This window comes from Coptis chinensis, chromosome 7 (genome assembly GCF_015680905.1).
Source record: "Coptis chinensis isolate HL-2020 chromosome 7, ASM1568090v1, whole genome shotgun sequence".
Taxonomy (NCBI): Eukaryota; Viridiplantae; Streptophyta; class Magnoliopsida; order Ranunculales; family Ranunculaceae; genus Coptis; species Coptis chinensis.
In genome coordinates this window covers 89,881,501-89,908,257 of record NC_141462.1, presented here as the reverse complement: position 1 = coordinate 89,908,257, position 26,757 = coordinate 89,881,501, and the positions used below count along the sequence as shown (strand labels likewise).

The following is a 26,757-nucleotide window of genomic DNA, read 5'->3' as shown; positions in this document are numbered from 1 at the left end:
GTTTCAGACTGAAGCAACACCTAACACACGGTGGAAGATTTCCACGTTGAAGTCACCCCAACAAACTGTACGAAAGGCCACCGATACATGTTAGTTTTGTAGGTAGCGTCTAACATGAAAACTATTGGAAAAGTCCGAGCCAACTTAACACCTTCTGAATGGGCCCATAACAATCCCATTATCTCCCCGGTATTCTCATCCTGTCTCAACTCCTCAAAATAATGTTCTTTTGCTAACAACTCACGCAAACTCTGCAATTGTGTGAGACCATTCATATCCAATTTCCTCACCTTCTGCCTTGCAGTGTAGACTTGGGATATACTAGATATGTTATCATGATACCTATTCTTGATGGAATCCAAAATTTGTTTAGGTTTTATTCCACACTTACTCATCTCTGACAAATACTCGAACTCTGGAACGGTTAGTCGAGTAGCAAATGCATGTCCTTCAAGGGTCTTCGCCAATGGATGGTTGTGAACACCATTATATTAAGAACGACAATTTTCCAACTATCGACAGTGCCGCATTGGAAAACACCTTTTAACTTAAATGGACATCCCGATTTCTTGGTTCCCGACCTTCTCTTATTAGCCCTCTCTTCGCTTTCCTTCTTGTGTGACTGATACACACCTGAGCACTCGCAAGCCAAATTTAATCTTGCTATTCGGTTTCCTTTGGCACACTCCGACTTTTCAATGACCACAACAACATTAACTTGTCTTCCTCTAGCGGTTGCCCAACCGATTGCCTCGCTACTTGTATGAAAGACCTAAACACATAAAAAACAACAACTATTATTAATACACTAATAAAATTACATTTAGAAAAAAAAATTAAAAAAATGAAATCAATGCCTACTCAATCATACCTCTTCCGTAGTAAAAATTTCTGTTGTATCACTTAAAATCGGTTGACAATCCACATCATTCGAGTTTGCAGAGGATCGGTTCCCGGATAGCGGCAAAGAATTCTACATATAGAAGAATAAAACAAGAGTATCAAACAATTTGCATTTAGTTTCAAAGTCACAAAAAAAAAACTTTTAATTAAATTTAGTCCAAACGACCCAGCCATGTAGTTTCATAGAGGGTCCAAACGACCCGGCCATGTAGTTCTATAGTGTCCCCAAACGACCCGGACATGTCGTTCTATAGTGTTACCAAACCTAAACATGTCGTTCTATAGTGTTATCAAACTACAACGCCATGTCGTTCTATAGTGTTCTCAAATTACACCGCCATGTAGTTATATAGTGTTCCCAAACGACCCAGCCATGTCGTTTGGGCTCGGGTTTTGCATTCATTCAAGTGTTTTGTATCCATCCATTCATTCAATCAATCAAGTGTTTTGTATTCATTTTTACCTCATTATTTAGGTTTGCACTTTGTCGTCGACGATTTATCGGCATCTCATTTGCTCGACTTGTCGCATCTTCAAATTCTTCACCTTGACTTTCAACATTTTGTTCCACTTCTTCACTTTCAACATATCTTCTATTTTCTCCTTCTCTAATTTGTTGTTCTTCTCTAATTTGTTGTTGTACCTCAAACATTACCTCAAATACTTCTTCTTCATCTTCATGTTCCATTTAGAGAAACTTAAGTATTCTAATATGTAGAGAAACTTGAGTATTTTATGTAAACCCTAAACTCTAAACTGAGTGAATGAGTATTCTATATATATTTGAAATTTTGATATATTTCGAATAATTGAGTGAAATATATTTGTAAACCCTAAATTCTAAACCCCCCAAACTAGCTAGTTTATTATTTACAATTGAATAAAAAAAAATAGAAAATAACAAGTTTAGATATAAAACAAATTATTATTTTAGATTTGGATAATTGAGTGAAATATGTTTGAAATTAAATTTTTTTTTATGTCGGTACGAAATTTGTAAGCCTTAAACCCTAAACCCAAACCCCAAACCCCCAAACTAGTTTCTGATTCAAAATTTGAAAAAGAAAATAATAAATAATAACTTTATAAATAAAACAAATTATTATTTTGAATAATTAAGTAAAATATGTTAGCACGAAATTTGTAAACAACTCTAAACCCTAAACCCTAAACCCCAAACCTAGTTTATGATTCACAATTTTAAAAATAAAATAAAAAATAACAAGTTTAGATATAAAATAAATTATTATTTCAAATAATTAAGTGAAATATGTTGGTACGAAATTTCTAAACCCTGAACCCTGAACTCCAAACCCCCAAACTAGTTTATGATTCACAATTGGAAAAATAATAATAATAATAACAAATTTAGATATAAAACAAATTATTATTTTAGATTTTAGCATGTTTGATTACATGTTTTAACTTGGTTATAAATATACTATGTCATAACAGATAAAGAGTGCAGAGTGCATATAGTTTTATTGGTGTAATTGTGTTGTTTCTAACCCAATTTTTTAAATTGGATTTCAATTTTTCTAATTCAATTGAAATCGTTTGAGTACGTTTGGGTGCGTTTGGAATCGTTTGAGTGCATGTCCACGTCGTTTGAGTATACACTCAAACTACGTGACCAAGTCGTTTGAGTGTATACTCAAACTACATGTCCACGTCGTTTGAGTGTACACTCAAACTACCTGACCATGTCGTTTGAGTGTACACTCAAACTACCTGACCACGTCGTTTGAGTGTACACTCAAACTATATGACATATACTCAAACTACATGGACAAGTCGTTTGAGTGTTACTCACACTAACACTCAAACGACGTGGTCACGTAGTTTGAGTGTATACTCAAATGACTTGGTCATGTAGTTTGAGTATACAATCAAACGACATGGTCACGTAGTTTGAGTGTACACTCAAACGACGTGTACATGTCGTTTGAGTGTACACTCAAATGATATGGTCTCGTAGTTTGAGTGTTAGTGTGAGTAACACTCAAACGACTTGTCCATATCGTTTGAGTATACACTCAAACAACTTGACCATGTAGTTTGAGTGTAACTCAAACTCAAACTAACACTCAAACAACGTGACCTTGTAGTTTGAGTGTACACTCAAACGATGTGACCACGTAGTTTGAGTATACACTCAAACGATGTGGTCACGTAGTTTCAGTGTGCACTCAAACGACGTGGTCGCGTAGTTTGAGTGTATACTCAAACGACTTGGCCACGTTGTTTGAGTGTAAACAGAAACGACCCGGAGGGTTCGTTTTGGCGATACCGATTGAATTGGTTGCTGGGCTTGGGCTTTGATGGCAAACTTGTAAAATTTCTTTTTTTTAAGGGGTTGCCCAATCCAATTTGATGAGTGCCCGATGGAATCCACAATAAGAACTAAGGGCCGACTTAATACTACTTCCTAAATAAGAACTAAGGGCATCACCAATGCAAGCCCCTAAAACCCAGGCCCACGTCATTTTTTTAAAGGGCCACGTTGGATTAATCAGGTCCATTTAAAAGAGCTAGAACTCTAAAAAAAGACGGTGTTCCAACGCTAGAGCTAAACACCTTTCAAAACACACGCTAAATTTATTCTCGTTCGCAAAAAATACCCAACAGCTTGATTGTGGTGGGAGCTCTCTTTCGAAAGTTCTATTGTTGGTCTCTCTCTTTCACTAAAGCAGCTCAAATTTTTGTAAGCACTTCTTCTTCTCCCATTCTTCACATATATTTATTTATATTTGTGTTCACTTTGGGATGAAGTGGCTTCGATTTGGGTACTAGAATGTGAAATATTGAATCAATATAGACAGTTTAGATATTGTGTCACATTGAATGTGAAACTTGTTCCTGTTGTTGTTGGTACGGACATCCTTTAATTTGAGTAGTTCCATGTCAAGTTAATGTTGATGTTGTTTTGATTCAAGATTATTGTTGGTGTTTGCGATTTTGTTTTTTTATTTAGTTTGTGGGTATTTGTGTTTAAAGTTATTGCAATGTGAACTCTAGCTATGAACTGGAATCACTAGGCTTAAAGAATGTTGTTTTGTGGAATGTTGTGATTTATGTGTATGTGCATAAATGAATGTCCTTTGAAGCTTTTGAAGTTTATTGGCAAAATTCGATATCTTGCTTTTGTTGGTTATGAACTATTATGTGCTATTATGATTTCTATACTTATTTCTTTCTTATCCATTTGCATTTGATGTCGTGTGTTTTGCATAGCAAGTGATTGAGTTCAGACATCTTCCCATGGCACTTTACCATGGTTCCTCTTCTCTCTCTCTCTCTCATTTCTTTCGACTCTTCCTCGGATGATGAGTTTGATGAATATCAAAATATTCTCAACCAAGTTGCAATTTCAGTGGTGCTGCTCCTACATCATCATATAAGAACCAATGCGTGCTTCATGGAGATGCAAAACCAGAAGGGTGAACATGGTGGGTCTACTGTTGGGAGGATTTATAAACATCGTGCAAGGGTTTCTACTGCTTATCAATTGGAGTAGGACTACTTTGTTGAGAATTCAACTTACTTGGATGCTGATTTTCGTAGTTGTTATCGTATGAGCAAAAAACTTTTTCTTCGCATACTTGCTGATGTTGAAAAGCAAGACCAATATTTTGTTCAAAAAAATGATGTTATAGGACGACTAGGCCTGACATCGAAGATCAAGGTGAGTACATGTATTATCAATTAGTTTAAGCAACTAAATTATTAAGACTTAAATTAGTTAGTTGTGTTTCTTTGTATGTTTTTCAACTCCCCGGTGCACTGACTCAAGTGATTTGTTTAATATATCTCTATGTATTTCATTTTTTACACTCATGTTAATTAGGTGACAACCACTATTCGAATGCTTGATTTTGGAAGTCCAGCAAATCATATAATTTAAAATTGGAAAGAGTACTATCTTGGAGAGCCTTAAGCGATTTTGCTCGACTGTAATTGAGCTCTATGCAGAAGAATATATGAGAGCACCAACAGAAGTTGATGTTCAACGCCTACTAAAAGAAGGGGAGGAGAGGGGATTTCCTGGAATGCTTGGCAGTTTGTACTGTATGCATTGGACATGACATGGTTGTCCAACTGCTTGGCATGGTACCCACGTCGGTCACAAGCAAGAAGCTACTATGATATTAGAGGCAATAGCTTCCAGAGATTTATGGATATGGCACGCCTTTTTTGGCATGCCTGGATCTCATAATGATATTAATGTCTTGGACCGTTCTCCACTTTTCAATGATGTTATCAATGGGAGAGCTCCTGCTTGCAACTTTGTGTTGAATGGTCCTGCATACCACATGGGATATTACCTATCAGGCGGTATATATCCTGAATATGCAACCTTGATCCAAAGCATATCTCAACCAGTTAGGAATAAACGAAAATATTTTGCAAGAAAGCAAGAGGCTATTCGAAAAGATGTTGAGTGAGCTTTTGGGGTGCTTCAATCTCGTTGGACAATTATCAAAAATCCAGTGCACTTATGGAGTAAAGAAGACCTGACTTTAATCATGGAAACTTGCATTATCTTGCATAATATGATCATAGAAGATCAACGTGAATCAAATATGAGGTTTGCTATGGACCCACGTGACTACACTAGTCTCATTCAACTTGAGGGCTTTGGGCAAAACTGAGAGCTTGTTTTGGGTCGATTCTTATCTCGTCTACAACAAATTCACAACAAGGCAACACATGAACAATTAAAGAACGACCTTATTGAGCATCTATGGCAGAGGAGGGGTGACATTTCTGACGATGATGATGAGGACGATATTTGATTGCAGAGGGAAGAGTATCGACAGGTTTTAACTGCTAATTATCCTGCTCCTCTGATAAAGATTTTGCAGTTCTCAGTACCGCCTACCGCTTACGATATTGGGCTTAGCCTTTGCTGTCCGACACTTCACCAAAAAAGAGGATTAGCGAAAGGGTTACCAGAAGATGCACAAGTAAATCAGTAGCTTGTGTTGTCAGAGTTGCTCCAAAACAATATATTTGTTACTTATTAATTTAGAGAAACTGCCCCACTAAGTAAATCAGAGTTATTGTTTCTTATGTAACTTGAAGTAAACAGAAAGGAAATTTTATAATATTTTATTAGACAACATATAATTACTACTAGGAGATCTGATTGTGGTTTGTGGTTGCTAGAGAAATAGGACCATATATTTGGTGGTTAAATTCAATGACTATACCTGTTGCTGATTGTATCCCTCCTGTTGTAGACAAGAACAGTGAAAGTGAGCAATGTTTCCTTAGGTGCGTCCAATGCAGATAGGACACTCCAGCTGTGAGGAAATTTTACTTATTGTTGCCTAATCTTCTGTATCCTTTTCAATTTCATTCCTTCATTGTGCATAAAAGAGGGGTGTGATCAAATTCCCTAACCATTATTAATCTTATTTTTGCTACAAGATATTTGGTCTTCAAGTAGTTTTTGCTCGCAATTGATGTGTTATAGACAATTGTTGAATATCTGCATTGACAAGTATTTTTGAAATCCATGTTGTTCCTAGTTGTATTTTATATAGTTCAATTCTTATGTATGTATATCTTTTGTAGAATTATTGTTCGGATCAACTTCTATATATGCCAGAGACTAGTACAAGTGAGGATCAACTTCCATGTCAGAGACTAGTATATCTTAAAGGAATTCTATTCCACTGATATTGAGCCCAACAAGCCAACGATATTGTATGCATGTATGCATAAAGTATTTCTTAATTCTAATTGTGTTACTCTAAGTCTGACTATCCACTTAGCCAGTACTGCTACATACTACCACAAATTCTATGTACTATTTCAAAGAATTTAAGTTTAAAGAGGTGGAGAAACTGGCAAACAAAAAAGTAAATGATAAAAAAAATAAGGATTTCTATGAAGATTAAGGTTTATCCAGAGGATGGCTTAGTCCAGGTCTCCTGCAAGCATGCAAAGAACCTGTCCCAGTGATTTTCCTCTCTGCCAATAAGAACCGAAAAAATAAGAGTATATACTGACAATTCCAAAGGAACTCCTCAAGTATATACTAACACTCTGATAGTCTACCAGCTCAACCAAAGAACTCAGCAAGTATATACTAACAATCTCAAAACACATACATACCACATCTGTTCTCCAACTGCCCAAGGAAAACAAAGAACATACAAAAACAATTGATTCGATATTAAACCAACGAATAAGAACATAAAACAAACAAAACAATATAATTGTTTAGAATCATGAGAGGAACTATATCCTAGAATCATGAGAGCAACACAACAACGTTCCCCTTATTCAACAACACAACAACATCATATCTCTGACATGAAAACAAATTTTAATCCTATATGAGAATCCCATATACTCTAACTTTCCCCACCACTGCTACTTCCCCCTCCCATGCTAGACTCTTTCCACCTTTGAAGAATTTCAACTTGTTGAAGTTGGTACCATTCTCACTGCGCTAAAGTCATGCCATCCAACTTGGTGTCCATAATCATCTTTTCATTCATTAGCTGAATGTGATGCATTTTTTCTCTCTTTAATTGCAAATTTTCCATTTGCATTTTTTCCGATCTTTTAGTTCTTTCATCAAGTGAAGATGTGAAACTTTTCATTATTGCATTAGACTCCGATAGGTTTCGATTTGTATCGGCATGTTTCTTCCTTCGATCTTTCTCCGCTTTACATCCGATTGGTCTCTCTTTTGTCGTCGAAGTTTCTACTAGCATTATTGGATCAAAGCAAGAGTCTGTGGATCCCGGAGTAGTGGGATTGGATGATGAAGAATCTCCACCGTTTGGTTCAATGGTAACTCTCAACTTCTTTGATTTGTTGGTACTTTCATTCTTCGTCATCAACTGATTCCACTTTGGAGTAGTTTTCAAAACCTCCCAACACCCAACAAGTATCGAACTTGAATTGTGTTCCTTGAACAGTAGCGTAAACACGTTTTGCCTCCATGATCTAGATAGTATGAAAAAAAAACACAAAAAAATTGTCTAATGATTAATATCATGCCTTGACAGTAAAAACAAACAAGCTACCATAATGACAAAAAATACACTATGAGGTTCGACTAATCAGTATCACAATGACAAGAACAATAACTCATCAATGACAATTCAAGTATATATAAGAAATCGTAAGTACCTCGAACACTGAATCATGCTACCATATCCTACTTGATAATTATAACTTCCAATCAGTTTTTAATTTGAACCTGAAAAGCAAATTACTAGTACAAAGGTCTAAACGAAATCAAAATGCACGACACTAATGCACTTTCTCCTCTTTCCAACACAACCATACACACAGTATAAAAAGGGTGTCATTCCTTACAAAATCATGTCACACATTTCACATCTAAGGGTTATTGTTGATCCGAACAAGCAAATATAGGATTGCTCCCATTGAGTGAATATCTCTTGTTGGACATTTCATCAAAGACATATACACATACTATATAAATTTAAGCAAACAGATGCCTTACCCGATTTTGCATGGTCATCCCATTTTGATGTACTGCTTCTAATTGACTGAGAAATCCGCAAAAGTTGTTGACTACGAGTTGAATTACACCCCATCGATCACTTATCCCTTTCGAACTTCGATCGGTTTGGTAATTCAAGGTCTCATGAAACGCGTCCAGTGCCCGTTCCCAAAAACCTTTTTCTAGTTTGGCATGTTCCAACAACCGAATCCTCACCAATAGCCATCCATGCTTTGCACAATGCCTCATCTTCTTCCAATGAAAAATTTGGACCCCTCCTTCCAACATTAATTGAACGTGAAGTTGCGATTTGTGTTGAATTAATGGCGTAGTAGTGGTGAAACGAGTGCTTGTGAAGCAAATGGTGAAGGTGCATAAGGTGGTGGTGGGGAAGTTCAAAATATGTCCGTTGGGGTTTTGGGGTTTTGCAGAAAAAAAATATATGAACCGAATGAAGTGGAGTCACGTTTTTGGCCACGTGCGAATGGATTTGGGCTTTAGCTCCTCTAAAATCATCGATAGAAATAGAGAGAGATATATAGGTTTATAAATTTGGGGTCCCATTTAGAGGTTGTGTTGGAGGCTGGTTTTTTTATCAGTCCTTCAAATTTGAAGTTTAAGGCCCGGATACAGGCCCCATTGGTGATGCCCTAAGGATGCTAACAAAATGTGGATGGAGTGAAGGAATCAAGACATCAACGATGGACGAAGAGATAAAAGTGAATAGATCTTGATTGGGGATAGATTTTCGATCACAATATAACTCAATTTTAAGAGATTAATAATTTATAGAATAAATAGATAGAGATGAACGAATTTGTACTTGAAAAACAAACACAAATGAGTATATTTATTTTGTTTTGGTTTATATATTGTAGAAGTAATTAGATCGCCAAAACATGATTAAGACTTACTTATGGGCTAAAGTAGAGGAAATTGAGACTTATTTATGGGCTAAAGTAGAGAAAAATGATTCTTATACAACAACATTTTGTGTGGATTTCAATAGTGAATTGGTTAAATATGATCAATTGTGTGCAATTAGACTGGAGAAGAAAGAGTTTGGGAATTTTAATGAGTTGGAAAAAAAATCTTTTTGAGTTGATTTATCTAGGAGAAAACTTTTTTTTTCATGAGATTGAAGGGTTCACACTATTACACATTGATTTTATGGTTATCAACCACTTATAACAAAAAAAAAATTCAAACTTCTATAGAAGAATGGTGGCTAGTTATTGTTGCATATCATTTAAGTATAGAACAAAATATGTTTGAGTTTATGATGGAGATAGAAGAAGTGGCTTTAGATTGTTATGCCAAGTTTTAGAAGCATGCTAAATCAATTGATTTATATCAACGTCTAAAAATAAAGAGAATGGTAACTGATTTTGAGCTCAACAAAGACAATCGAGTAAAAAAATTTGAATAAGGGCTTTTGGAGAACTTTAAAAGAAAATTAGAATTCAATGGTAAAGATGACTCGGATGGGGAAATGTCAAACTCTCTAAACTTGGATACATATTTTTTTACCTATTAAAAGATGTAGAAGACGATGTTCTTAGCGCTGCTATCAACAAAGGTAAAAATGCATGCTTACAACGTGGAGACTCTTCGGTTGAGGTTCGTTAAAGATTTTTGGATTTTAAGTAATGTTTTTTCTTATAAAAAAGTTTAATTTCAAAAAGTTGTTTATATTATCTCTCTGTCTCAATATCTCACTTTGTTATTGAATCAATCACCCTCTTTGTTAGTGATTCAATCGCAAATCGACAAGTTATATGCATACATTCAATTATCTATTTAAATGCATTCGCAAAATTGCCAACTTGCTATCCACCTTGTTGTAACTAGTTTGTTTTGTAACCCTACGACTCCTGCATGTCTAGCAACACAATTTTTTTTGAGTAAAAAAGTTTGTCGACTTGTGCAACACGTTGGGAAATGTACATGAAGAATGAATAAAGAATTGAAGAAACACAACCCAAGTTTAGATGAAACTCTAACATGTTGCGAAAATTTGCATGGGAACCACAACGAGCAATTTAAATCTTGTTTATCTCCAAAATATAATTCATGCTTACAAATAAACTATAATTACTTGATTATGAAACTCACGCGGGGTTGCCAAAGGGGATGATATTTCAACTTTCTCCCGTGAGATGAATCTTGAAATTGAAATGAGCACACATGATAAATGTGCTATCTCAATATATATTTATATTTGATTTGATAAATTTGATACTTTAGGTGATATTTAGTATTTCAAAAAAAAAATTATACAACCTTAATTAAAAGTTATCACATTAGAGGTTTGTTTGAGTATGTGGATTGAGGTGGTGACTGGTAATGATTAGTCATCAGTATAAATAAAAATCGAATCCAAACCTCTCAAATTAGTTTTGTTATACTTTGGGACTACAGTCCATTTCCAATCAGTGGAGTGCTCATGCAGCATCGGAGTAAAACACATGTCTGTTCATTTGATTACGTCACATAAAGAAATTGGTAATTATCAGCTAGTTGAAAAGAAATTATTCGGCCATAGTCGTTATACGAAACAAAACTAATAGTACAAACTACAAAGTAACTTGTTGTAAATAGTTTGTTTTGTACTTTTGTAACCCTACAACTCCAACATGTCTAGCAACACAATTTTTTTAAAGTAAAAATAGTTTGTTGACTTTCACAACACGTTGGGAAATGTTCATGAAGAATGAATAAAAATTTGAAGAAACACAACCCAAGTTTAGATTAAACTCTAACATATTGCGAAAATTTGCATAGAAAACACAACGAGCAATTTAAATCTTCAACGTTGTTTTGTTTTTCTCCAAAGTATAATCCATGTTTCCAAATAAAGTCTAACGACTTGAATACGAAGCTTACATAGCGTTGCCGAAAGGAATGATATCTCAACTTCCTTTGGTTAGTCAAATACTAAAATTGAAATGAGCACGCATGATAAATGTGCTCTCTCAATATATATTTATATTTGATTTGATAAATTTGATATCTTAGGTGATATTTAGTATTTCAAAAAAAAAATTATACAACCTTAATTAAAAGTTATCAGATTAGGGGTTTGTTTGAGTATGTGGATTGAGGTGGTGACTAGTAATGATTAGTCATCAGTATAAACAAAAATTAGTTTTGTTGTGGTTGTTTGGGACTATGGTTCATTTCCAGTCAGTGGAGTGCTCATGTATCATTAGAGAAAAACACACGTGTCCGTTCATTTGATTAAGTCACACAAAGAAGTTGGTTCATTATTAGCTAGTTAAAAAGAAAGTATTGAGCTATGGCCGTTATAATAATAGTACAAAGTAGTAAAGTGCATAAAAATATCTAACATCTAAAGTGCAAAAACTAACATAGTGCGTTTCAATTCCAATACACAAAATGATACACACACAAGTGACAAGTCACAACTCAGTGCACCTCCACAGCATGTACACAAGGAAACAAAAATGGCGTGTCCCAAAAGTTTGATCAAACGACCCGTAAACTAACTACACACAAAACGTGTGCAAGTATAGCTAGCGTATTTTGATATCCAAAAGATTTTTTTTATGGCATTTTAGGGTTTGGTAGTCGGTGATCACGGGCAGACATTTCGGGCAGGTTAAAATAGACTTCGGGTTGCCCGAAAGACTACTACTTGTTTTCTCTTCTCTCAAAACTCAACCCTTACAAAAAAAAAAAACACACTCACTCTCACTCCCGCTTCTTCCAAGTAATTCGAAATTTTGGAGGCGGAAGAATAAATCTCAAAATATCGTTTTCTCGATAAACGAGAAATAGATTCAAAGTCTCGTTAACCCTAATACAATATCTCTCTCTTCTTTTCAGTGTCTTCGTTTCATTTCTCAGCAGTTATTATTCATTTTTTTTAACCTAAGGTAATATATTTCAATTTTATACTTTGCTTTGTTAATAGATCTGTGTTTTTTTTTTACTTTATTTGTTGTTGTTTATGCTGGGTTTTGAGTTTATAACCAGTGATTGAGACTGTTGAATGTTTGAGTAAAATTTTAGGGTTTAATTTGTTATACTATGAAATCTACTGGTTTGGATTGTTGGTTGTTGTTATGTATAGATTTATTTGTATTTGGAGTTGAAAATGAAGGGTTTTGATGTTCGATTGGGGATTTACAATTTTTTTTTTTTGGCATTTGTAAGTAGGGTTTAAGCTTTTGGAACTATAGTTTGATTTATAGATTGGGGCTTTTTTCTTGTATGTTGTTGTGGATTAGGGTTTATATCAGTTGATACGCATTTGGTGCTACTTTTAAGACATGGTTTTGGTATTGGGTTTAAAAATTAGCATTTGGGGGTTTTGTTTAGTTCACTTCTGGAGCAATATCTTTGTTTGCATTGTTTTGTTCTTCTAGGCTGCTATTGCCTTTTGTTTTCTCATGTTTGTTATGGTGCAACGTTTATTTTGGTTTGGTGTTTGATTTTATTGGTTTGTTGTGGTGTGTAGTTTGGAGAGGAGAATATGGCGACAGAGATTACTCCATTCCTATTGTCAGCTCAGTCGCCTGATGCGAATATCCGAACTGCAGCTGAAGCGAGTCTTAAGCAGTATCAAGAGCAAAATCTTCCTGCTTTTCTGTATTCTTTATCAGTTGAACTATCAAAAGATGATAAACCTATTGAGTCACGAAGATTGGCTGGTATTGTGCTTAAGAACTTCGTTGGATGCTAAGGATGCAGTTAGGAAGGAACAGCTGATTCAACAGTGGGTGGCTATTGATGCTTCGGTGAAATTGCAGATTAAGGAACTGCTTTTAAGGACTGTTGGGTCTGTTGTGGCGGAGGCAGGTCACACTGCTGCGCAAGTGATTGCTAAAATTGCTTCGATTGAAATACCAAGGAAGGAATGGCCTGAACTAATTGGGTCTTTACTTACCAACATGACACAACCCGATAGACCTGCATCCCTGAAGAAGTCTACTTTGGAAACTCTTGGTTTCGTTTGTGAAGAAATCTCATATCAGGATCTTGGGCAAGACGAGGTGAACTCTGTTCTTACAGCTGTTGTTCAAGGGATGACCCTTGCAGATCATGGCCCTGAAGTTCGTCTTGCTGCAACAAGGGCTTTGTATAATGCTCTTGATTTTGCACAAACTAATTTTGAGAACGAGATGGAACGGAATTATATCATGAAGGTGGTTTTATTGAGACAGCAGTGTCCAGAGAGTCTGAGATTAGACAAGCAGCTTTTGAATGCCTTGTTTCAGTTTCATCTACTTATTATCATGTGCTTGAGCCATACATGCAGACTCTTTTTGACCTTACATCAAAGGCAGTTAGACAGGACGAAGAGCGCGGTTATGCTTCAAGCAATTGAGTTTTGGAGCACCATCTGTGATGAAGAGATTGAGCTTCAAGAGTATGATGTAGAGAGTGAGGAATCTGCTTCTTCCCATTCCCACTTTATAGAGAAGGCTCTGTCGCCATTGGTTCCTATGTTGCTAGAGACCTTGTTGAAGCAAGAAGAGGATCAGGATCAGGACGATGATATTTGGAATCTGTCTATGGCTGGTGGAACATGCCTTGGGCTAGTTGCAAAGACTGTCGGTGATGCAATAGTGCCCCTTATCATGCCTTTTGTGGAGGCTAATATAACCAAGCCAGACTGGCGAGCCGTGAGGCAGCTACATTTGCATTTGGGTCTATACTAGATGGCCCTTCTGTTGAGAAGCTCACCCCCCTAGTCAATGGAGGATTAGAGTTTCTCCTTAATGCGATGAGTGATGCAAACAGCCATGTGAAGGATACAACTGCTTGGACTTTAAGTCGGATATTTGAGATACTGCATTCCCCTGCTACTGGATTTTCTGTGATATCTAATTCAAATCTCACGCGGATCATGAGCGTCTTGTTGGAAAGTATAAAGGATGCTCCAAATGTGGCTGCAAAGGTTTGTGGGGCAATCTACTACCTTGCTCAAGGATACGAGGATGCGGGCTCACGTTCCTCTGTCCTTTCACCGTATCTTCCTAATACGATAGCTGCTCTTCTCACGACAGCCGAGCGAACAGATGCCAATGATTCTAGGCTTGTGGCTTCTGCCTATGAGACCCTTAATGAGGTTGTTAGATGCGCAAATATTGCAGAGACATCCCAAATCATTGCGCAGCTCCTCCCGGTCATTATGAATAAGTTGGGGCTGACAGTAGAGATGCAGATCATATCATCTGACGATAGGGAAAAACAGGGAGACTTGCAAGCTCTGCTTTGTGGTGTCCTCCAGGTTATCATCCAGAAATTGAGTGCTGCAGATGATACCAAGCACATTATCCTTCAGGTGGCTGATCAGATGATGGTATTGTTTCTTAGAGTCTTTGCCTGCCGCAGCTCCACGGTGCATGAGGAAGCGATGCTTGCCATTGGAGCCCTTGCTTATGCCACTGGGGCTGAGTTTGGCAAATACATGCAGGAATTCTACAAGTATTTAGAGATGGGTTTGCAGAATTTTGAAGAGTACCAGGTCTGCTCTATTTCTGTTGGGGTGGTTGGTGACATATGCCGAGCGTTGGATGACAAGATCCTACCATACTGTGATCAGATTATGACCAATCTTCTCAATGACCTGTCAAGTGGGATACTCCACCGGTCTGTCAAGCCTCCAATATTCTCCTGCTTTGGTGATATTGCTTTAGCAATTGGCGAACACTTTGAGAAGTACTTGCCTTATGCAATGCCAATGATGCAGGGTGCTTCTGAGGTCTGTGCTCAGATAGACTCGGATGATGAGGAGATGTTAGATTATGGCAACCAGCTCAGGAGAAGTATCTTTGAAGCCTACTCAGGTATTCTCCAGGGTTTCAAGAACTCAAAGGCAGAGCTGATGCTACCTCATGCTGGCCATCTATTACAATTCATTGAAGTGGTTTTCAGAGATAAGCAGAGGTATGCATGTCTTTCACTGGTTTTGTATCTTTTACTTTGTTGTTTAAGTGCTTTGCACGCTTGTTTAACTGAAGACACAATGCTTGCAGGGATGAAAGTGTTACAAAAGCTGCTGTTGCAGTGATGGGTGACCTAGCGGATACACTTGGCCCAAATATGAAGATAGCTTTCAAAGATAAAAGCTTCTATGTAGATTTCTTAGGCGAGTGTCTTCAGTCTGATGATGACCAGCTCAAGGAAACTGCTGCTTGGACACAGGGTATGATTGGTCGCATATTGGTTTCGTGAGGTGAAGCCAATGTCTGTCTTGGGTGAACAGGTCTTTGTTTTTCTTTCTGTTTCAAGTATCTCATTATTGGAATGGGGCAGTAAAGGTTGGTCGTCTATCATGTATTAAGTTGTAAGTTGTAGGTTGAGGACCCCTAGTTTTATATGCTGCTCTTTTTGGGGTTCAAGAAAGAATCCTTGAAGATTTGTAGTAAGGTCACTCAGATGAAGTTGGGTATGTTCAGTCTCCCTCCACTACTCGGTGGTTGATTGAGTCGGTAGCCGTCCTGTTATTTCACTCATTAGTCATTACGCTGTTGTGATCCAAGGTCTCATGTATTTGCAACTTGCAAATTTATTAATACAATGAAAGTGAACCATCCAGAACTCGTCTCTTTCTCTCTTTGTGGGTGTATGTATGTGTGTGTGTTTGTTTCATTCTTCTTTTGCTTTTGAAATGCTGTTTATTATGATATATTATATTTGATTGAAGAGTCCAACTTTGTTCGCCAGCACAGTAACCATGCACTCTAGGCATTTTCATTTGTCAAGTGAAATATGATTGAAATGAAAAGCTTGGGTGAATAAAAATGGATTCTCTATGTTACACTCTGCTGAACTTCTGAAACCTCTGTATGTTGCACTTTGTATTCACATAAAAATGGAATACAAAGTGCACTTTGTATTCCGGACCTTCCATAAAAATGGACTCTCTGTATGCTGCACTTTGTATTCACAGACCTCATCAATGCATTAGGGAATTCAACATTACTCATTTTTGGTTAGATGGGAAGTTTCTGTCTACCTTAGAATTTCCTTTGGAGATTTTCGCTTAAAATCCCATCATTCTTTAGAGTTTCTTGAAAATCCTGGAGTTCAACCAAACTCCGAAGTTTTCTCAACGCTGCAAAATCATATATATTATTAGTATCTTTCTAAAACGTTTTCAGAAATAGTTATGCAATCACGAATCTTTACATCATACAGCATGATTCGACAAAATCAGCCTGCATTTTCCTGAAGTTTTGTTTTTTAATTGACAACAAAACATTGGACCCGGAAAGAGCGCACACATGACCAATTTTGACCAAAATGCCCAACCCTAAATAGAAAAAGAGCGGCCTCATTTTTCAAATTCAAATAAAAATTTCTTCTTCCTTTCAACGTCTTTCTCAGTTCAAAAAAATGGCCAACACTTCTCAAAACGACCTCTTCACATCATTAATCTCAGAGATAAAACAGTACAATGGCAAAGACCCACTTCTTCCATGGCTTCGGTAAGCCATACCCATTTCTTCATTGCCCACATTTTCACCTTCTTTCTACAAATAAATAACCTTTTTTTTTTCTTTTTTTTGTTGAAAAACAGGGGAATCAAGAAAATGAGAGATTCTCTCCCTCCACACCTTCTCAAAGAGAAACTCCCTCGGTTTCTACAGAAATGTGCTCAGAATTTTCAGACTGATTCGAGATATCGAAATGACTTACGATATGTCCGAGTCTGGATTCGATTGGTAAGTAGTAGTAATAACTCATTTCTTGTTTATTTGGGTTGATTTACATAATATTTTTTGTTGTTGGTGTTGTTGTGGAGTAGATGGACTTTGTGGATAATCCAAAAAGGGTATTGAAGACGATGGAAATGAATAAGATTGGAATAAAACAAGCTTTGTTTTATCAGGCTTATGCATTGTACTTTGTCAAGCTTAAAAAGTTTGAGGAGGCCGAAAAGATTTACCATTTAGGAGTTCACAAGTAAGCTCGACCTTATTGATTTCATTTATAGTCTCATTTCCCTGCCTTATATTTGAGCCATTGTCCCTTTGATATACATGTATTTTCTTGAAGAGTTCTAGCATGTATTGGAAATTGGAGAGTGTTTATATGAAGTGAGAAATGGTGCACCAATCTATTATTGTTTGATTAGTTTAACTGGGTAGATTAGAATGCATGATATGATTTCAAACTCGATGGTTACGTTTCACCTTCTTACTTGGGCTGGTGGGATTTTGTTTACACATTATGCTTTGCATACTTCAGTGACTTTCCCAAAATGTGCAAATGAATTTTGAGAGTTTACGTATTTCAGTGTGTGATGAGAAGATTAGTTATAATGTCTTCAGAATGGCCAACTTCATTGTACTGCTTAAGCACTTCTGTTGTTGGAGATTAGGATCTGGAGTCTTAAAAAAACTGTAGTACTTAGTCTGTTGCATATGCAAAATCTGCTGCAAGGACACCATGACCCCATGTCCCTTTTGGTCTTTTATCGGATAATACTTTTTGACACTTGACTTTACTTCTTTTTCTCAATGATAAAGTGTTTCTGTAAAATTCTGTTCAACTTCTACAGTTTTACGTGAAGTTTTTTGTTATCAGCAGCCATTGGTTTCCAATTTCATCTGATTCCACGGGAAAGGATTACAAAAATATGTGAGGTGTCAGCCATACTTGGTTCACCACATATTGGTTGGAGTTGTTTGCTACATATTTGTAATTTGTCGACTGTGGTGTCTTGGCAGAAGGCCACTCTACGATGCACAGTTTTCATTAAAGAGCATTTTTGACCACCTTCATCTCTTTTTGTTTCCTTAATTTTCTTGGTGAAGTATAATAGGTTTATAGAAAGATATAGCCTGTGGTTAATAATTATTGGTTTATTTAAATTTTGTATTAATCCGTATGCATCAGTAATTGTTCCACTGAAGAATTATCTTTGTCTAAAAGCTTGACCAGTCTTGCAGAGCCAGCTGGAGAGTTGCAGAAATCATATGAGCAATTTCTTCTTCATATAGAGCTGTACAGGAAAAAGAAAACCAGGGTAATGCCTCTTCTTTTCTTTGTTACCGGCTGGTTTTCGTTCTATCTTCTCAATATTATTATAATCTAACCTGTAGCTAATGCACTTCAGCACCAGGAACTAAGAGCTACCATGGCTGCAAGGAGCACTCACTCCTATAACAAGGAAAATGAAAAGACCAACCAAGTAGCTTGCATAGCTGAAGCTAGGACCACAGGAGATAATTTGAAAGTAAATAGTGATTTTAAAGGTGTTGATGCCGAAAAGTTTAAGGAAGACTTTTCCATGGACAAGCGGAATGGGATATCTGACTCAGAGGCTCTCTTGTCTTCTAACCATTTATCAAAGCAAAAAGAGAGCATTGACGGGAACCAGATAAAGCTAACATGGGTGGCAGTGATGAAACAGTTGTGTTTAAGTTTGTCGATACTGCCATTGTTGGAAAGTTTGAAGCTGAAGATGCTTGTCACCATGGTTTGGTAGATCCCACCATTAACATGAAGGAGGCCATGAATGCCATCAATAACATGTTTCGGGAACCCTTAGAGCTGGAAGCATTACATAGGAGGAGATCACATAGGACTCGACCCAAAGTTAGTGAACAGAGAATTAGCAGCGGGTTTGAAATTTTTGTCGACGAAGACTTGGATAAGGGACTGGACTTGTCTGACGAGAACAAAGAAAATGGTGCTCTACCCTCAAGTTCAGCATTTATAAGTACTACAAAGCCAGCAGCATCTATTGGACTTGAAACCAAAACACGGTCGCCTCCTCAAGAAACTTATAAATTTTTTGTTGATGATGAATATAGTGAATGTAGTGGTGGAATTGATGACAGCAATTGTCAAGATGCTTTCATATTTCCAAGTGCAAACGATCTTCTATCTCCTGGATCTGATGGTCAGGATGTGCAAGGCTCGCCAATCATGAAATTCAGAGAGGATACAGTTGTTGGTAGGTTTGTGGGATCTGCCATTCTTGATGAGCCTGAGGTGGAAAATGCTTGCCACCATGGACTACTAGACCCCACAATTAATTTGAAGGAGGCCATGGATGACATAAACAGCATGTTTGGAAAGCCTTTAGATTTTGTGAAGACAAATAGAATAAAGAATCAAGGGAAAAAGGTGGATAAGGAAAGAGATTATGGGGGATTTTCCGTACTGCCCGATGAAGATTTGGAAACACCACTTCTGCCACAGACATCATCATGTTCATCCAGCAAATTCGGCAGTGAAAGCGATCTTTTCGAGTTAACAATAAACACAAAGAAAGCGATGGATGATATCAATGAGATGTTTGGAATGCCATTGGATTTCTGAAAACATGTGAGGAACCTGTCTTTCTTCTTGGGTTTCTAGTGTAATTGGAACACAAAGCATCTTGTTTGTCAGCAAGGATAATTCCATCTATATTCCTTCCATTTTCATGGGAAACCAAAACATAAAGAAAGACTCAGAGACAATGTATTCGTTCCACCACCAGTCCATACTTCAACTGGTGTTTCCTCAAAAATGTTATCAACCAACCTGAAATTGGATTATATTTGTTTTGAATAAAGAAGCGTGTTTTTCTCGGTTGATGGATGGGATAAATTTCATAAAAAAGGTATGTATATGCTCTGGAAGCTCCAGCAGGTACCATTTTGGTTGACCCCAGGCCCAAAATATCTGATTGCTTATTCGAGTTGAGGAACTTCATTTTGAATAGCCAGAAATTGCAAGATGCTCCTGTATTTAAGTGAACCAAGTCAGTTATAAATAACAATATATAATAGCAACAATAAAAATTCGGGATGATGACAAGAAATGCAATTTGCATGACTAGAAAGTAACAATCATATACTTGATCACTTTGCAGGTAGTGGTAGTTCTCAGCTTATGATGAGACTTGGAGTAAGTACTAAACTGAGCATTTATTCTCATAAACAGAAGATCAGTGTTTGCCTATAAGAACACAATCCACTCTATTTTAATTTCAATAGCTGACTTCTGTAAGTCTGATCATCAATGACTTCGTCGTGGCACTAAGATGGGCAATTACCTTTGTGACAGAACATGACAAGCATTGACAATATGCAGAATTAGACAGTCTCCTTTAATATGAAGAATACACGAATTATGGCATATAACGAGTTGCTAACTTGCTATGATAAAATAAAATAAAGACAGATTGAAACGATGAGTAGAAACTTACATGGTTACATTTGAGGTTTGTCGTAGGGTTAGTGTTCCCAACTTTAATATTTTCTCATCAGTTTTTTGGTTTCTTCACAATATCTCACTAATTTGCTAGTAAACATTGATGAAACCAGCATCAACCAACAGTGAATACAAAATTGTGTATCTACTTTGGTTTTATTTCAGGCAACACTTTAAGAGCTTAAGTTACTCATATAAAGAACATTATATCAAGTGTGATTTACTTGTGTCATATCTACTTGTATAGGCATAGGCCTCATACCAATTGCATTTCATTATTAGTTTGCAACAAACAAACGTGTGATTCTATTTTTTTCCGATGAGTAATGTGCACGTGATTCGATTTGAGCGATACGTATGTTTGTTTTTAAATTGAAAACCATGATATGTCACATTTTGAGCATCATCATCCTATTTCAGACCCAAACACGGATTTAATCTTGATTCTGAACTAAGCGAGGTTCAGTAGATTTGTGGTGTGAATTGATATTTTATAACTGTTAAATTATAAAATCAAAATAACTGTGCTTTGAGAATTCCCCTTGATCCATGTACTTTGAAAATTCACTTCATAATTTTGGATAAAGTAAAAGACACCAATTTATTCAGACAAAATGGTAAAATCAACATTCCAAAAATCAACCAAAAATTACAACGCCAAGAAGAAAGTACAACCAGATGATCAATAGCAGTGACTAGGACGGAAGGCCAATGGTCCTGCAGAATACACCACAGCTTCATATTTCTTTCCAAACAATCTCTTGTTTTCATACCGAAGAGGGGCACCATCAATTCCATAATTGATATTGGAGATGTTGCTGCAGTTAGAGTCGGAAGAGGAAAGCAAGCGCACAACACAGGCATGGAGGGGATGGTCTAAGATGTGCTGGTCCATTTTGAATCCATCAAGTTGGCCATAGAAATAACCCTTCTCATTTGTGGGAAACACCTTGTACAAAGATACTCGGTTCTTATGGTCTCTGCAGGTAACACTCACCTTGGCTGAAGGGAGGGTTTGGCCCCAGTTAAAGACCATGTCCCGTAATGCTTGCAGCTCTGGCAGTAAACCATGCCTTCCACCACTACATCGACTTTGTTCTCTTCTGATTCCAAGTAGGAGGATTCTTCGACACCATTAACGAAAGCGAAGGCTGTTGATAAAAGAAGCAAAGAGATAGCAATGATGTGCTGTTGTCTCGCCATATCTTCTTGAAGGGTAGGCGATTAAGAGCTAAAAGGCTAAAGAAGATACGTGAAGGATGAAGAGAAAGGGAATGTTCGAAGCTTATATATAGTGTTGCATAGTTCATTTTTTCTCACTACGTGATCAACACATTCATTTAACTATTGGTGTTGGAGACTTGGAGCTCATCTATCTATACGTGAAGGCCATTTTCATTTGTTCAAAACTAAATAAGTGTTTCTGGTTGGGATTGGAATCAATTTAGTAGACTTTGTACTTATTTTAACAAGGATTATTGCTGTCAGACACAAAGCCATTGATATAATACACATATATTGTAGTAATTTAGAGTACTATTTTTGGTGCCACAATTGTTTAATAAAGAACCATGGTGGTCATGGGCCAATCCTCTTTCCTCATCGTGGGAGATTTGTTGTTGTACGTTAAAGTGGCACCCATGGCTTGCATCCCTAGCTTATTGATTGAGATCAGACCAAGGTAGATTGCCTGAATCCTGTTCACAGTAGATTTGTTGTTGTACCCTCAAGTTCAGCATTTATAAATACTACAAAGCCAGCAGCATCTATTGGACTTGAAACCAAAACACGGTCGCCTCCTCAAGAAACTTATAATTTTTTTGTTGATGATGAATATAGCGAATGTAGTGATGGAATTGATGGCAGCAACTGTCAAGATGCTTTCATATTTCCAATAGCTCCTGGATCTGATGGTCAGGATGTGCAAGGCTCGCCAATCATGAAATTCAGAGAGGATACACAAAAATTCCGTCCATATTCCTTCCATTTTCATCGGAAACCACAAAAAGTGAGTATAAGAACTGTAAGTTAATTATTAATCCATTTTGAGTTGTTTCGTACTTTTTTGAACATCATTAGTTCTTAGTGGTTTGTACAGGTGATAAGGTGATTTATGGAGTATGCAATCTATGTTGTAATAAGTTTTGAATATCCCTGGTTAGAAGTTTGAGTATCTAGTCTAGTAACGGGCCAAGCCCTTTAAAATGCATTGTCGCTGATTTTATAGTACTGAAAACTTGAAAAGAAGAATTAGAACAACTAGTGTACAACTATATCATGTGAAGAAAAAGATAATGAAACTTTTACTCTCATGTTGATGCTCTGTGCTTGTACCTTCTACGCGGAAGTGTAATTCTATGAAGACCGTCAAGTCTTTAACTAACTTATGTAACTTGGTACATCTCTTTAACAGGACCTCTGTCAGCATTCAGGAGCAAAGTTAGCTCCAATTTTCTCCTCCCTGGCATGAACCATCGAATTGATTACTCAACTTTTAGAAATGGACAGTTTCCTTACAACCTTACTGGGCTTGCTTGTGTTTGAAAATTTTGGATGATATTTGAAGCCAATACTTATACATTCGGATAGGAAATATCTAGTTTATTATAGCAGTAACAGTAACAACTAACAAGTAAACATCTTACCCTCTGATCATTATTATAGGATAATTGGTAAAATTTCTCTTTGCAGTTCCTCAAGTACTCAAGTACTCCACTGCCTTGCATTGCAGTTCTTCAGAGAGGAGAATTCGAATGTGTGTTGTGGGCTGTCCATCATGTGAATTCAGGCGCATATTCACGTGATGTTGCATTTACATGTGAAAGAAGTATGGCTTTTGTTATAAAACTTATTGTTATGTTTAATGGTTCTTTTTCCCCTTTTACTTTTACTTTTACTTTTATTTTGGGCGTCTCACGACTGTGTTGCAACGTGCATGAAGAAGTATACAGTTAAGGGAGGGGTTCTAGGAATATATTTTATCTTAACACTTAAACAAACTCAAAATTGTTAGGACATTTATAAGTTTTGGATTAGGCTAATTTTTTGTAGATATGATTTCTTAACTATTCTAAACATTGTCACAAATAATCAAAAAAATCAATAAATTTCAAACTTGCCGAATATAGTTAGCAATTTACAAAATTTGACTAATTGTAGACCATTCATTTTCACTATTTTTGATACTATATTTGACAAGTTTAAATTTTTTTGATTATTTTGTAACAATGTTTAGAATAGTTATGAGATTATATCTACAAAAAATTAGCTTAATCCAAAACTTATAAATGTCCTAACGATTTTGAGTTTGTTTATGTGCCAAGATAAAATATGTCCCTAGAACTCCTCCCTACAGTTTATATATAGATATGTATAGTTTATTTGCATCTTACATTGCAATCTCTAAAGCACGGACGCATCTCCTAATAGGTTGTGTTCGCGTCGAACACGCGTTGAACGCGGACACGGACGCGGTATGGACGCGCGTCGGACGCGGTTAACATGGTCAAGATGTGGTCAACTAAACCGGACGCGGGTCAAGACACAGTCAGGACGCGATCAATATGGTTAGGACACGGATTTTGACCTAAAAAAATAAAAAATAAATCAAAATAATATTAAAAAACTCAATTTTTTCATTTTTTTTGTTTTGTTAAGACTTATGACATGTTTTTAAAATTTGATTAGAAAATATTAAACTTAATTTTGTGGCTATTTATTTTTACTAGTTTTGAATTTATGAATATTGATACATTTAATTTAGTTTTTAATGTTTAATTTATATAAAATAAATTTATAAATATTAATTAATTTCCGTGTCCTTTGCCGTTTGCCGCGTTTGCGTTCTATTTTTTTGAGATATAACCGAGTCGCCGCGTCCGTATCTGCGTCAGTGTCCGCGTCCGCGTCCGTGCAACATATATTGTAATCGCAATCTTAATGCAACCAATGGCAGGAGCCTTCTTGCTTCTCGATACACATAGCATTTTAGTCTAGGTACTGCCATCATTGGGTATGTACGGAGCTAGCGCCAGAGGCCAGAGCTGTCTCAATGACTGAACTTTTGAAACCAATAACTTCAGTTTCAGTTTGAACTAGATTTTGGACCCGGGCATACGCCCGGGATCTATTAAATATTTTGTGTGCTGAAAAGGCTTTATAAAATGTCTCACACAAATTTTCGAATCAGAATATATTTTTATTGAAAATAAATCGAAATATGTTAATGAGCAAATGATTATGGTGCATAAGTACTTAGAAATTAAGAGATCAAATTGAGATAGCATCTTCACTTTATGGTTTAGGATATTAATCCATAATTTTCAAATAAAATTATCTTAAACTCGATCTAGCTTGTATAATAGTGTTTTTAGATTTATGGTGATTTAGCAGCAAATTTTCGAATCAAAATATATTTTTATTGAAAATAAACCGAAATATGTTAATGAGCAAATGATTATGGTGCATAAGTACTTGGAAACTAAGGGATCAAATTGAGATAGCCGAGCAAATGATTATGGTGTATAAGTACTTGGAAACTAAGGGATCAAATTGAGATAGCCTCTTCACTTGGTGGTTTAGGATATTAATCCGTAATTTTCAAATAGAATTATCTTAAACTCGATCTAGCTTGTATAATAGTTTTATTAGATTTATGGTGATTTAATGGTAAATCATCACCGCCAAATTATGTACTAATGTGTACAAATCACTAAAATAGATTGATTGTTTCCATATCCTCAAAGAATACACCACTCTCACTTGAAAAGATTTATCACATGAACGTGTCCTACTTAACGGTGCCGTTATATTAAATTATTCTAAAAAATATTAGCAACTATGCATAGCTATGAGATATGAAAATTATATTAATTACTCAATTAAATTTCTTGCACCATTCTCTATAAAAAGGAAGCATCAAACTTTGATAAAACTCATCGACTTCTTTTCATTGTTAGTTTTAACAATAGAAGTTTGATTGAAGTTTTTTGAGAATGTCCAATTTGGTGAAGATAATATTTAAGCTACTTGAATAGCAAGGCATTCCCAATCACAATAAAAGAAGTATGATAAACATTACTTAAAATGCAAAACTATATTTGTCGAGACATTTATTCCCCCTACATATAATACAAATATATTTTAGGGTTATTAGTTGAATGCATTTGCATCAAGTTTATGATTTTTCATTAATTATTCTTTGAGGTTAGTTTAATGTAGTACGTTGCATCCAGTTTCCAAATTCTCATTAATTATTCTTTGAGGTTAGTTCAATGCAGTTGCATCAAGTTTCCGATTTCCCATCAATTATTATTTAAGGTTAGTTCAAGGTAATTGCATCCATTTTATGATATCAATGCTACTTATTCATTAAGGTTAATTCAAGACAGTTGCATCTAGTTTTTATGTTTAGTTAATTAGTATTTGAGATTAGTTTATTGAATTTGCATCCGTGTTCTAATATCTCGTTAATTACTCTTTGAGGTTAGTTCAATACATCCAAGATCCAATTTCTGATTTCTCATTAATTGTTTTTTCTAGGTTAGTTCGATAGTTTACAATTTCTATATAGTTTGCATACATGTAAGAGTTTGTTTTTTTTAAACTCACTTTCATTTTGGGTTTCTAATTACTCGTAATTACTCATATGAGAAGGCTAAAAACACCGACATTTATGCTTTTAGGTCTTGATCTTGCTTACATTCGACTTTCGATTTTCAGTTAACTATTTTTTGAGGATATTTCAATGCATTTGCATCCAATTTCTGATTTCCCATTAATTAATATCTTATTTTAGTTTAATGCAATTGCATCTAGTTTTTGGTTTTTTGTTAATTATTCTTTGAGGTTAGTTCAATGCAGTTGCATCCAATTTCCGAATTTATGTTAATTGTTCTTTGAGGTTAGTTCAATACATTTGTATCAAGTTTTCGATTTCCCGTTAATTATTTTTTGAGGTTAGTTCAATGCAGTTACATCACATTTATAATTTCCCGATAATTATTCATTTAGGTTAGTTCAGTGTAGTTTCATCCATTTTTCAATGTTTCGTTAATTAGTCTTTGAGATTAGTTCATTGCATTTGGATCTAGTTTTCGATTTTCCGTTAATAACTCTTTAAGGTTAGTTCAATACATATGCATCTAGTCTCTGATTATTTATGCTTTGAAGTTAGT

General features: G+C 36.0%; 2 protein-coding genes and 3 pseudogenes across 3 annotated transcripts; 4 read left to right on the top strand and 1 right to left on the bottom strand.

Annotated features, from left to right (window-relative positions):
• The first annotated feature begins 4,808 nt into the window (after positions 1–4,808).
• Positions 4,809–5,555, top strand: LOC147489844 (uncharacterized; annotated as a pseudogene).
• Positions 5,556–12,939: 7,384 nt separating this feature from the next.
• Positions 12,940–14,082, top strand: LOC147489843 (importin subunit beta-1 pseudogene; annotated as a pseudogene).
• LOC147489842 (importin subunit beta-1-like) lies at positions 13,771–15,969 on the top strand. The gene is made up of 2 exons (XM_086572346.1): positions 13,771–15,313; positions 15,403–15,969. Exons 1-2 carry the CDS (start codon positions 14,148–14,150, stop codon positions 15,599–15,601), a joined length of 1,365 nt encoding a protein of 454 aa, XP_086428472.1. The 5' UTR covers positions 13,771–14,147; the 3' UTR covers positions 15,602–15,969.
• Positions 15,970–16,672: 703 nt separating this feature from the next.
• LOC147489841 (uncharacterized) lies at positions 16,673–19,937 on the top strand. The gene is made up of 6 exons (XM_086574744.1): positions 16,673–16,857; positions 16,950–17,094; positions 17,178–17,335; positions 18,317–18,401; positions 18,492–18,630; positions 18,756–19,937. Exons 1-6 carry the CDS (start codon positions 16,766–16,768, stop codon positions 19,700–19,702), a joined length of 1,566 nt encoding a protein of 521 aa, XP_086430870.1. The 5' UTR covers positions 16,673–16,765; the 3' UTR covers positions 19,703–19,937.
• Positions 19,938–21,220: 1,283 nt separating this feature from the next.
• On the bottom strand, positions 21,221–23,105 carry LOC147489840 (non-classical arabinogalactan protein 30-like; annotated as a pseudogene). The gene has a single exon (XR_015202017.1). The product of XR_015202017.1 is annotated as a non-classical arabinogalactan protein 30-like (transcript).
• Between the last annotated feature and the right edge of the window lie 3,652 nt (positions 23,106–26,757).